Raw genomic sequence first — 12,570 nt, forward strand, 5'->3', positions numbered from 1 at the left:
GGGCACTACCATGCTCGGGTGCTCTGTACTCGTAACTAGTGATGAGTGGGCACTACAATGCTCGGGTGCTCAGTACTGGTAACTAGTGATGAGCGGGCAACTACCATGCTCAGGTGCTCAGTATTGGTAAACTAGTGATAAGCGGGCACTACCATGCTCGGGTGCTCAGTACTGGTAACTAGTGATGAGCGGGCACTACCATGCTCAGGTGCTCAGTACTCGTAACTAGTGTGAGCGGGCACTACCATGCTCGGTGCTCAGTACTCGTAACTAGTGATGAGCGGGCACTGCCATGCATCCCCCAGTGCTGTCTATGCCCCAGATTTGTATTTACCCTCAGCCCCTCCTGTGATGTATATACAGCAGTGTCAGTGTGCACTGTGTGGCCATGTCTGTTAGTGACGGCCATCACATAGCATGGCCTGCACAGCCACATACCGGGGAAGAAGTGGACGGAGACAAGCGGGGAGGTGAGAGGCTGCTGCCGGTTTCTCCATTTTAGTATTACCTCTACTGTGTCTGTGTGCATGTATGATGTGTGAGTGTATATACTTACGTCTGTTTATATGTATTTTTGTGAATTTGTCTTTAAATATGTATATGTATGTATACCTGTATGTGTGTGTATCTGTATGTGCGTGTCTATGTGTGCATGGGGCCCACTGACACTCTTTTGCCTGGGGCCCATGGAAAACTAGAGCCGGCCCTGTATATATTCATGCGCACCTTGCACACTGTTGGCCAATAGTCAACTCTGCATATTTGGAAGACAGAAGAAGGTTTATGTTGTATGTCAGATATCACACTATGTGACCGTGTATGAAGACAGAGCAGACCTCATCATCAGTCCCTGTCCCCATGGGCACATGTGAGTTGGGGTCTTACCGCAGAGTAGAGGACCTAGATTGTTTCAGATCTCTAGGATAAGCTCAGGGTTATTTTCTTGCCAAGTCTCCCGAGATGTCCAGGAGATGAGCCGGTGAGTCTGGCGGTAAAGCGCTGTGGTTATGTTGTCCATACGACGTACACTTACACGTCCGCTCATCCATGTAGGCACCGGTGGCCGCTCGTTATCTCCACACCCGCAGTATAATTATGAGCGGCGTGCTTCAGTAATTAGGAGATTTGTCTTAATATCTCTCGGTAGGATTTGGCACGCACAGGACTTCCTGGTTGCTTCATCTGCACCATGTGCCTTCAGGGCGCCTGCAGTAACCATGAGAATGATTGGCGCCTTAGGATTCATTTTTATCTCTGTCTGTGGTATCATGGGTAGAACAAACCAGTGGTTGCACTTGGCACAAGATTTGGCTGTGAGATATGGCACTGTGTGCTTGTCCCGGGCACTACCTTAGTTCCATAGCAGAACTTTGCCCCATCGCATTGCTGGCGTTGTCTTCTTCCCAAAGTGCATCCTGCTACCATCTCTTTCCCAGGTAAGTGTGACGCCCTGGACTAGCAGGTAGGCCCTTGCATAACACCCGTTCCCCTAAAAAGGTGTCCATCAGCAACCCTTAAAACCCTAGTCACCTCCCTCTGGGTTTGATGTTCACACCAGGGGGCGTGCCCAGGTGGTTGGACACGCCCACCAAGGAGTTCACAGGCCTGAGGGAGGAAAAACCAAGGAGTCTAGTTATGACCGTGAGTGGAGGAGGTCAGGCCTGTGTGACAGGATGGTGACAGACTGACAACAGGTGTCTGGGTCGGATCCCAGTCATTTCTGGCTAGGAGGCATACGGTGGCCTCAGCCTGCAGGAGCTGGGAAGACGGCTCGGTGGAACCGTAAGGGACCGGGACAGGGTAGTGGCCCGCCGGTACCGAACCGGGGATCCGACTGGAAACTGGAGCACAAAGGGGGGTACTCAGACCCTGAAACTCGGTCCAGAAACCAGTGGACCCAGTTAATTAACTGATTGAGGTCTGGACTATAGGTCCTTTCCCACCCAAGTCCCGATTGAAGACAACAGCCCACTGAGGGGGATAAAAAGCCACCTCTCAGGCAAAGAGATCCCAAGGGCCAGCGTCTGCGGGCAAACGGGCTCTACCGACACACGTAACGCCGGGGAGCGGACTCGTGTTGCTGAAGCAAGGGCTGTCCACAGCTACACAGAAGGTGCAGGAGAAAGGAGGAGACCACCAACTCGATTGGGGGACCAGACGCAGCCGGCTGCGGGCACCGACCACCATCTTTTTGGTTTACCAGAGACTCTGGTGCATCTGTAATAGTGATTACAACTGTGCCCTCGGGCCACGCATCGCCCTGCACCGCCAAGCACCCACATACCATCCCCAACAGGCCCCCGGGACCATCACCCCTGCCCACGGAGGGGTTAACACCTTTGCTATGCAACATCTTCCCCGGGTGCCTAGTAAACAGCAGCGGTGGTGTCCACATTCACCACAACCCGTGGGTGGCATCACGAACTCTAACAAACAAACCACGGCCTCGGCTGTAACCCTAAACCCCCCTCAAAGCGCCAGCCCCTTTCAGAACGAAGTGACCCCCGGTCCGGAGGCGCTCGAGCCACCTACAAACAAGCCCGGATCCGAGCGGCTCGGCTGCAGCCGAGCACGGGGTGGTACATAAGTAACGCACAAGTGCCTGGCCGTCCACATGAAGTTAAATATGATTTGTGAGACCAGGTACCTTCTTCCACTGTTTCATAGCCCAACTCCGATGCTCACATGTCCTCATAGACTTTTTCGGTAGCAGTCTGAGGTCAGCATGAGCACTCCGACCATCCTTTCTATCATAGCCGCAGTTCTCTGGAGCTGTTGTGTCTCAAGTTGCATCTGCAGGGAATCTAGTGAGAAGGAAAAAGTACTTGTCCGAGGCTGGAGTCCTGCTTCCTTCTCAGGAGGTAGGTGGATCTTAGGCTTCTACCTGGATGAGGTGATGCCGCTGGGCCAGCTAGCTTGCCATCATTTTCATCTCTGGACTTCGGAGATGGCAAGTTACAATGATGTCTTCTTAAGGCCTTTAAAAAGGGGAGAGGTCAATCATGGTAGAGTTAACAGAGGTGGCTCTATTCTTCTGGATAGACCGGCTTGGCCGGAAGCCATCCATTGGGGTGAACTTAGATTTCAAGGCGATTGGCATCTACACCTTGATACTTATGTCTCTGTGACGGGGTATGCAACAGAGCAGGCAGGGACACCAGGCCAATGAACAATCCAACAAGTTTTATTGAGGTGGGGAGCATAGAACAGCCAATATCAATATTGTTCTTCAGAGTCCTCAAAGTTTCGGGGGCGCCACCCGGCAATCCGATGCCAGAAAACACATAGAAATAATCCTTGGAAGAAGTCAATGGATCCAACAGATGAGGGACACAACCCAATCCCACGTGACAGCTTCCATAAATCCACACACGGGTGTCAGGGTCTTGCCTCAGCGAAGATCCCAGCTGCTCGAACCTCAGCCCATACCCAACTGACTGATCCACCATCAGTCTGTTCTCCAGTGCCTGTAGATCCACACCTGAAGGGGGAAGGGTTCACACCCAACTTTTGAGTAGTAGCTATGTATGGAGAAGTCTCCAGAACCTCATGGCTTCTTTGTCTCCCACAGGCCTGTCTATTGGAGTCACCCCCAGCTTAGAAGAACAAAGACAACCAAGCAACCTACATGACCCTGTATGGCATAGAGTACATGAATACAGGCCGGGGGTTGGGGAGGGACACATCGCCACAGTCGCCACAGTCTCCCCAATCTTCTATATCAGTTTTGTTTGCCCTGAGAACCTTGAGCTCTTTTGGTCAAACTATGATCTGCTGAAGGAGGAGCCTGGCAGGTCGGTGTCCTCAAAATGAAATTCAGAAAGGAATTGTTTTAACATGTAATGAATGAGTCACTTTCTCGTATGGACATAATGAGAAGTGATGAAGGTGCCAAAAAAGAACTGGGATGAGTTTTGTATCTGATTACGAGTCCTAGACTTTTATGAGGAAGTTGAGACATTCTGGCAATCCTTACCCACATCAATCGATCAACATTTCTAGAAAAAGCAGGATACTGATCTTCTACCATGGGAAACTGAAGCTCTGCAGAATTGTGCTCTTTGTGAGGATATGTGGATCATGTGGCTATAGTCTGTGGGGAGGTTCGGTGTCACCTGTGTGAGGTGCTGTGGCTCTCGTTGAGTTGCTTCGCATTTACCACTGCTCTCATGAGGCCAATGGTGGAGAGCCGAGACTGCTTCCACTGTGGTTATCAATGTTCCAGGGGAGAAGAGCAAAAACAAGTCACCTACGGTGAGATGACTTGGGAACCATGAAAAGGATAGTGAGTTTCTGTGGCCCAATTTGGATTATCTGTTGCTCAGCTTCGGAGACCAGTACAAGAATAAGAAACTTGGACTTGAATAATGAGGACAGAAGGATGGAGAAGAACCAGGCCATTCTCTAGCTCCAGTTTGTATGATGTAGTCAGAGGAAAACCATTAGAAGTGTGCGAAAAAAGGTACTTAAAGAAAGTCAAACTAGATCTCTTCTGATTGACCTTTTCAACAAGTTTTCATCCTTCCATAACATCTCTTCGTCTTGAGAGGAGGCTGGGGGTGAGGTTCTGGATCTGGCATTGAGTTGATCTATGGATGGCGCTGACTCTTAAGCGGGCTTTACACGCAACGACATAACTAACGAGATGTCGTTGGGGTCACGGAATTCGTGACACACATCCGGCCTCGTTAGCGACGTCGTTGCGTGTGAAACGCAGGAACGACCGTTAACGATGAAAATTACTTACCTAATTGTTGATCGTTGACATGTTGTTACTTTCCCGATTATCGTTGCTGGTGCAGGACGCAGTTTGTTCATCGTTCCTGCGGCAGCACATATCGCTACCTGTGACACCGCAGGAACGAGGAACAGCACCGTACCTGTGGCTGCCCGCAATGAGGACGCAAGGAGTTGGGCGGGATGTTTGACTTCTATTGAATGGCCGCTTAGTGACGCCGAACGAACCGCCCCCTTAGAAAGGAGGCGGTTCGCCGACCACAGCGACGTCACTAGGCAGGTAAGTGTGACGGGTGTAAGTGATGTTGTGCGCCACAGGCAGTGATTTGCCCATGACGCACAACCGACGGGGGCGGGTGCTTTCACCAGCGACATCACTAGCGATGTCGCTGTGTGTAAAGTGGCCTTTACTCTTTAACAAAGTCTGTTTCCATTGGGAATGAGGCCGGTCTGGAGAGCATGGATAAAGATGATGGCTGTCCCATCAGAGGGTAGGAACTGAGGCCGGTCTGGAGTTCAGTGATAAAGATGATGGGTGTCCCATCAGAGGGTAGGAACTGAGGCCGGTCTGGAGTTCCGTGATAAAGATGATGGGTGTCCCATCAGAGGGTAATTTAAGGGGAATTGATACAATGGCGTAACTTGAAGCTCATCGGCGCCAATGCAAAACCTCCAACGGGGACCCCATTATTGCAGATATTTAATAGATAATGGTCTTTTCATGTGGCCCAAAATGAACTTTTGAACCTCCTAGACTCCAGGGCATGGGTACCTATTGGTTACGCTCTTGGATTGATATGTCTATCTCCCTCAAGCTTAGGGGATGTTATTTCTCCAAGGGGGAGCAGAAAGAATAGGGTGGGGATGGAGTAAGGCTGTAAAGTTCAAGCACCTTACATGTCGCCACCCGCCCCATTAATGCTGGCATCCATTAAAGTCAAGGCCAAAGTTGAGTTGAGGCCAAAAATTAAATTTTTGCAGGAGACCAGGTCTCCAAATTCATCAGCAGTGCATAAGACAGAAAGCAACTGGAGGCATGGGTCCCCCTATTGGTCTTTTGTGGCCAAGATGTATACAGGAATGGTGATCCTTTTTAACACACTGGTAGAATGCCGACAGCTTGTTAGAACTCAAAAGATACTTTGATTTCTGTAGACTTCATGTAACGCTGTATTTCTCCTATGGTGGAGCTGCCGGAGAAATAAGCCCTAAAGTCTCATTCAGACACATGATTCATTTTCACGTATAGAACACATAACTATTAAAGTCTATGGAGTTGTTCAGAGATCCGTGTTTTGTTTTGTTTTTTTTTAATGTGTACTGTGTGAATGCAAAAAAATCACAAAGACCTTGTCACGGTCGTCTCCCTGTATATTAGAGACTCTCACCTCCTCCTCCTTCTTGGACTCTACATATAAATGTTGTTTCGCTTTTCTTGGTGCTCTAACAGTTAATGTTAATTTTGCTGCTAGCAGCTTGTCAGCAATGCAGGTCAGCTGCAGCAGCTCTGTAGCCATGCCCCTTTGTGTTTAAGTAGCAAAGTTTTCCCAGCAATCTTTGCTGATAATACAAAACCATTTGTATTCTAGCCGCCTTGGTGGAAGGAGCTGCTGTGGATTTATCCTGAAGGCGTATCTTCTCCATTTCTGGTTGTTCTTCCCCTGTTTGTCTCACCTACCCTCAGGTCTGCCCTGATTAGAACCCACCTGGAATACTGTGTACAGTTCTGGGTGCCCCAATTCAAGAAAGACATCGATATATTGGAGCAAGTCCAGAGAAGGGCAACCAAGATGGTAGAAGGTCCGTAAACCATGTCCTATGAAGAACGGCTAAAAGAACTAGGGATGTTTAGTTTGAAAAAGAGAAGGCTGAGAGGAGACTTAATAGCGGTCTACAAATATCTGAAAGGAAGTCACAGTGCAGAAGGAACCACCCTATTCTCATTAGCACAAGGAAGTACGAGAAGCAATGGGATGAAACTTAAAGGAAGGAGATTCAGATTAGACATTAGGAAAAACTTTCTGACAGTGAGGTCAGTCAGGGAGTGGAACAATATACCGCAGGAGGTGGTGAGCTCTCCATCAATGGAAATCTTCAAGCAGAAACTGGATAAACATATAGCTGGGATAATTTAGGAAAACCTGCACTCGCAGGGGGTTGGACACGATGACCCTTGAGGTCCCTTCCAACTCTACTATTCTAGGATTCTATGTATTTGGGCAGCAGTGGGCCTAGTGATCCTTACCTACCCACTCACTAGCCAGTACTAAAGTAGGGTCTTTTCAGGGCTTCAGGTTCCTGCTCGACGACAGGTGCACAACCTGTATAGGTTCTAGCTAGAACTACAGGGTACAGTGGCATGCAAAGGCAGGAGGTGTCCCATCTACCCTCTCACTAATGTCAAAGCCCACCATTGCTATTCCTGGTGTCCCCCTTGTTTGTGGTGTTTTTGTTGTGCGTCAGACATCTGTTGGTCTCAACACGCATGCCACGTTTAAAAGCGTGACAAATATGTACAATTTTTCCTAGGCCTGCAACATCCGTCAAACACGTGCGAGTTTGGTCCGTTTCCGTATATACCGGAGACACTGACAAACGTGCACCAATGTTATTTAATGTTTGAGGACACATGTACGTTTTTCATTAAGGTCCGTGTGTCCGTGTGCGTGCTACGTTTGTGTCTCCGTTTTGCACGGAAGCATGTCCATTTTCATCACGGAACACGCACACACGGACTCAATGAAAGTCAATGGGTCTGTGCGCACACATAAGTGACACGGACGCATCTCTGTTTGCTCCGTGTATGTTTTGTGCTTTTTTCATGTGATGTCGGTCTTTTTTTGTCTGTGTCGTTCTCTCCCTCAGTCCGTTGGTCGATCGGTCTCTCTCTCCGTCTGTCCCTCTCGCTGTCTGTTGGTCAGTTCCCCCCCCTCCCTCATACTTACCGTTCCCCGATCCCCGGCGCGGCGCTGCACTGCTGTTATAAAAGCTCCGGCGGCTTTTACTATTTTGAAAAAGCCGGCCGCTCATTAAACAATCTCGAATTCCCTGCTTTACCCACCCACCGGTGCCTATGATTGGTTGCAGTGAGACACGCCCACATGCTGAGTGACAGCTGTCTAACTGCAACCAATCACAGCCGCCGGTGGGTGTGTCACTATGGAGCAGAGAAATAAATAAATAATTAAAAAAAACGGCGTGCGGTCCCCCCCAATTTTAATACCAGCCAGATAAAGCCATACAGCTGCAGGCTGGTATTCTCAGGATGGGGAGCCCCACGTTATGGGGAGCCCCCCAGCCTAACAATATCAGCCAGCAGCCGCCCAGAATGGCCGCATCCATTTGCTGCGACAGTTCTGCAACTGTACCCGGCTCTTCCCGATTTGCCCTGGTGCGTTGGCAATCGGGGATATAAGGAGTTAATGGCAGCCCATAGCTGCCACTAAATTCTAGATTAATCATGTCAGGCATCTCCCCGAGATACCTTCCATGAGTAATCTGTAAGTTACAGTTAAAAAACAGACACACCCAAAAAATCCTTTATTAGAAATAAAAAACACTAACAAATTCCCTCGTTCACCAATTTATTAAGCCCGAAAAAGCCCTCCATGTCCAACGTAATCCACGGAGGTCCCGCGTCGCTTCCAGCTGTGCTACATGAAGGTGACAGGAGCAGCAGACACCGCCGCTCCTGTTAGCTCCACGCAGCAAATGAAGAAAGCCGCGCGATCAGCTGAGCTGTCACTGAGGTTATCCGCGGCCACCGCTGGATCCTCCAACTGTGACAGCAAGTCGCCCGAGTGACAGCGATGAAGTCACAGGTGAGTTGCGGTCAAAGGTGGAGGATCCAGCGGTGGCCGTGGGTAAACTCAGTGACAGCTCAGCTGATCGCGCGGCTGTCTTCATTTGCTGCGTGGAGCTGACAGGAGTGGCGGTTTCTTCTGCAGCTCCTGTCACCTTCATGTAGCAGAGCTGGAAGCGACGCTGGAGGTCCGTGGATTACGCCGGACATGGAGGGCTTTGTTGGGGTTAATAAAGTGGTGGCGAGGGAATTGGTTTGTGTTTTTTATTTCTAATAAAGGATTTTTCGTTGTGTGTGTTTATTTACTGTAATTTACATATTAATCATGGAAGGTATCTCGTGGAGACGCCTGATATGATTAATCTAGGATTTAGTGGCAGCTATGAGCTGCCATTAACTCCTTATTACCCCGATAGCCAACGCACCAGGGCAAATCGGGAAGAGCCGGGTACAGTCCCAGAACTGTCGCATCTAATAGAAGCGGCCATTCTGGGTGGCTGCTGGCTGATATTGTTAGGCTGGGGGGCTCCCCATAACGTGGGGCTCCCCATCCTGAGAATACCAGCCTTCAGCCGTGTGACTTTATCTGGCTGGTATTAAAATTGGGGGGGACCGCACGCCGTTTTTTTTAATAATTTATTTATTTCTCTGCTCCATAGTGACACGCCCACCGGCGGCTGTGATTGGTTGCAGTTAGACAGCTGTCACGCAGCGTGGGGGCGTGTCTCACTGCAACCAATGGTATTTGCCGGTGGGCGGGGTAAGCAGGGAATACGAGATTGTTTAATGAGCGGCCGGCTTTTTCAAAATAGTAAAAGCCGCCGGAGCTTTTATAACAGCTGTGCAGCGCCGGTGATCGGGGAGCGGTAAGTATGAGAGAGGGCAGCTCAATTCAGTCACTCTGGGGATTAGCGGTCACCGGTGAATCCTTCACAGGTGACCGCTAATCAGGACGGGACACACAGACAGAGCCGCGGCATGACAATGAAGTCGGGTGAAGTTTACTTGAGTTCATTCTCATCGCACAACTCTGTCTGCTGTCAGCCGACATGTATCAACGACATTGTGCAACACACACACACGGAACATTTCACACGGACAACACACACACATGTCATTTATTTCACTCACGCACACACGGACATTCCACACGCACATACGGTTAGCATACGGGATACACACGCAGGTCACACCATAAAAACGGACCTAAAAAACGGAAAACGGACCCGAAAAACGACACGTATTACACGCACGTGGTTGTCAAGGACGTGTGTTTCAGGCCTTAGAGAGATGGATCTAAATCATCCACCCAAGTCTGTCAGTCCGTGAAAATGCAATGAATTGAAGTTTTGTAATAAATGTATTTATTTACCCACAAGTGAAAAACACTGATGAAACAAAAATGGAAAAACGGACCAAGCATTGCTAAAACGCGGACCTAAACACGGATGACACTCGGAACATTTTTGGTGTACATGATTTGGGGATAACGTTCTAGTCAAAAATAATTCTAAAAAGATATTTTACAAACCGTTTACATGCAGACGTATGGACATTTCCAACAGCACAATCAAGTCATGTGAATTTGTTGATGAAAGTTCAATCGTAGCCACAAGTGTCGGATGTTACATTTACTAATAGATATAATGGTGGACAGAAGAAAAACGGGTATATGCCGCGCTTAAAAACCACTGAGTTGGAAGTAATATAATATTTCTCTTTTATTTACAGCATTCCTACGCGTTTCAGAGACAACAGACCGTCTCCTTCAAAAATGGTTGTGAAGAGTCACAACCACCGTAGATAGCATAGGATAATGGCGGCTGCCGCGGCCCCACGTGCAGAAGTCTTCAGTGTAGGAGGAGAAAAAGGGGTTAAACCCGCGCAATCCGCCAAATAAGATGTAGAGATGTTGATTTGATTTTCTGGTCCTGAGGAAGAGGTCCCTGCACCTTGAAACGCGTAGACCTATGGAATAAAAGAGTGATTAAACTATCAACATCTCTACATCTTATTTGGCGGATTGCGCGGGTTTAACCCCTTTTTCTCCTTTGAAGGATTTTTGAAGGAGACGGTCTGTTGTCTCTGAAACGCGTAGGAATGCTGTAAATAAAAGAGAAATATTATATTACTTCCAACTCAGTGGTTTTTAAGCGCGGCATATACCCGTTTTTCTTCTGTCCACCATTATATTTATATCGTGCCTACGGGGCCGCTGCTTGAACCACGCGGACACTCACATGCCTTTGAAGGAGTTGTGACTGGCACAACCCCACCAGGTGAGTGTTACTGTACCTTCTCTAACATCATATGTTATATCGGGTAAGACCCTATTGCGCCCTTTTGTCTCCCCATTTTAGTACATTTACTAATAGAGCAGTGGTGCTCAGTACTTGTAACTAGTGATGAGCGGGCACTACCATGCACGGGTGCTCAGTACTTGTAACTAGTGATGAGCGGGCACTACCATGCACGGGTGCTCAGTACTGGTAACTAGTGATGAGCGGGCACTACCATGCACGGGTGCTCAGTACTTGTAACTAGTGATGAGCGGGCACTACCATGCTCAGGTGCTCAGTACTCGTAACTAGTGATGAGCGGGCACTACCATGCTCGGGTGCTCAGTACTTGTAACTAGTGATGAGCGGGCACTACCATGCTCGGGTGCTCAGTACTCGTAACTAGTGATGAGCGGGCACTACCATGCTCAGGTGCTCAGTACTCGTAACTAGTGATGAGCGGGCACTACCATGCTCAGGTGCTCAGTACTCGTAACTAGTGATGAGCGGGCACTACCATGCTCAGGTGCTCAGTACTCGTAACTAGTGATGAGCGGGCACTACCATGCTCGGGTGCTCAGTACTCGTAACTAGTGATGAGCGGGCACTACCATGCTCGGGTGCTCAGTACTCGTAACTAGTGATGAGCGGGCACTACCATGCTCGGGTGCTCAGTACTCGTAACTAGTGATGAGCGGGCACTACCATGCTCAGGTGCTCAGTACTTGTAACTAGTGATGAGCGGGCACTACCATGCTCGGGTGCTCAGTACTGTAACTAGTGATGAGCGGTTCTTTCAGCATGTCCCTGGCTGCCAGCACAACCTGTTGGCAAGTTGCGATCATGTTGCGGGGGAGATGATGGTGGCCCAAACATACACCCCAATGGGTTTGTGCTACATTACTGGCATTTTGAGAGACTGGCAGTCACATTTAAGTTGTCAGCAGCAATCAGATCTAGCTCTTGTTGCTGCTTTTAGAGGCGGGTGCTGGCTGTATTACACAGCTGGCACCCATTGCGTGTGGGGTGATGCCTGCTCTGAATACTCGGATTAGAAATCAGATATAATAGTTTATCTTATGACTTAAAGAGATTCATGAGGTTGTCATCTCATTGACTCCCACGGATCCAGAGGACGAGGCTCGGTATGTACGCTACGGCTCTATTCATTGTCTATGGGTCTGCCGGAGATAGCCGAGTACAGCTAAAAGATCTCACCCTTTTACATTTACAATATTTTATTTCTCTACAGTAATATAACTATACAACGTATGTAATACGTAAGGAGCATAAACAACAAAAGTGAACGTGAGATAAATGGCGCCATCATGGCTGCTGGGTCGTCTTCTTGGATCCATCCACAAAAATGGAGAGGTTACATCATAGTACTTCAAGTGGCAAATTCTATAAAATAGAAAAGGAGGATTATAAATGGCAGGTACATGCGATAAATAAGGAAAAAAAGACAGAAAAATAGATACCGTAATTGTATTTTACAGACTTATTGTATCACCGACTGCAATTTATTATTGACAGTGATAATGTACATGTGATGATCTATCACTAGGTGTCACTAGATACAAATAGTAAAGGAATGGTCAAACGAACCAGAGGTCAGGAGCCAGGAAGTCACGTATGAAACACAGGGAGAAAGCGGAGCTGAGGTCAGGGTACAAGCCTGAGGTCAGAAGCCAGGAAGTCATGTATGAGAAACATCTTCAGCAGGCGAGAGAGGGGATTAACGCCGCACAT

At 48.5% G+C, this 12,570-nt stretch overlaps 1 protein-coding gene across 1 annotated transcript in view; it reads right to left on the reverse strand.

The window, feature by feature from the left end:
* Positions 1-11,995: 11,995 nt before the first annotated feature.
* Positions 11,996-12,570, reverse strand: part of LOC142257062 (V-set and immunoglobulin domain-containing protein 10-like) — a 96,609-nt gene continuing 96,034 nt past the window's right edge. Inside the window, exon 16 of the mRNA XM_075329117.1 lies at positions 11,996-12,222. Coding sequence (XP_075185232.1) covers positions 12,209-12,222 — 14 coding nt within the window. The 3' untranslated portion in view covers positions 11,996-12,208. The remainder of the gene's footprint in view (positions 12,223-12,570) is intronic.

This window comes from Anomaloglossus baeobatrachus, chromosome 11 (assembly GCF_048569485.1).
Source record: "Anomaloglossus baeobatrachus isolate aAnoBae1 chromosome 11, aAnoBae1.hap1, whole genome shotgun sequence".
NCBI lineage: Eukaryota > Metazoa > Chordata > Amphibia > Anura > Aromobatidae > Anomaloglossus > Anomaloglossus baeobatrachus.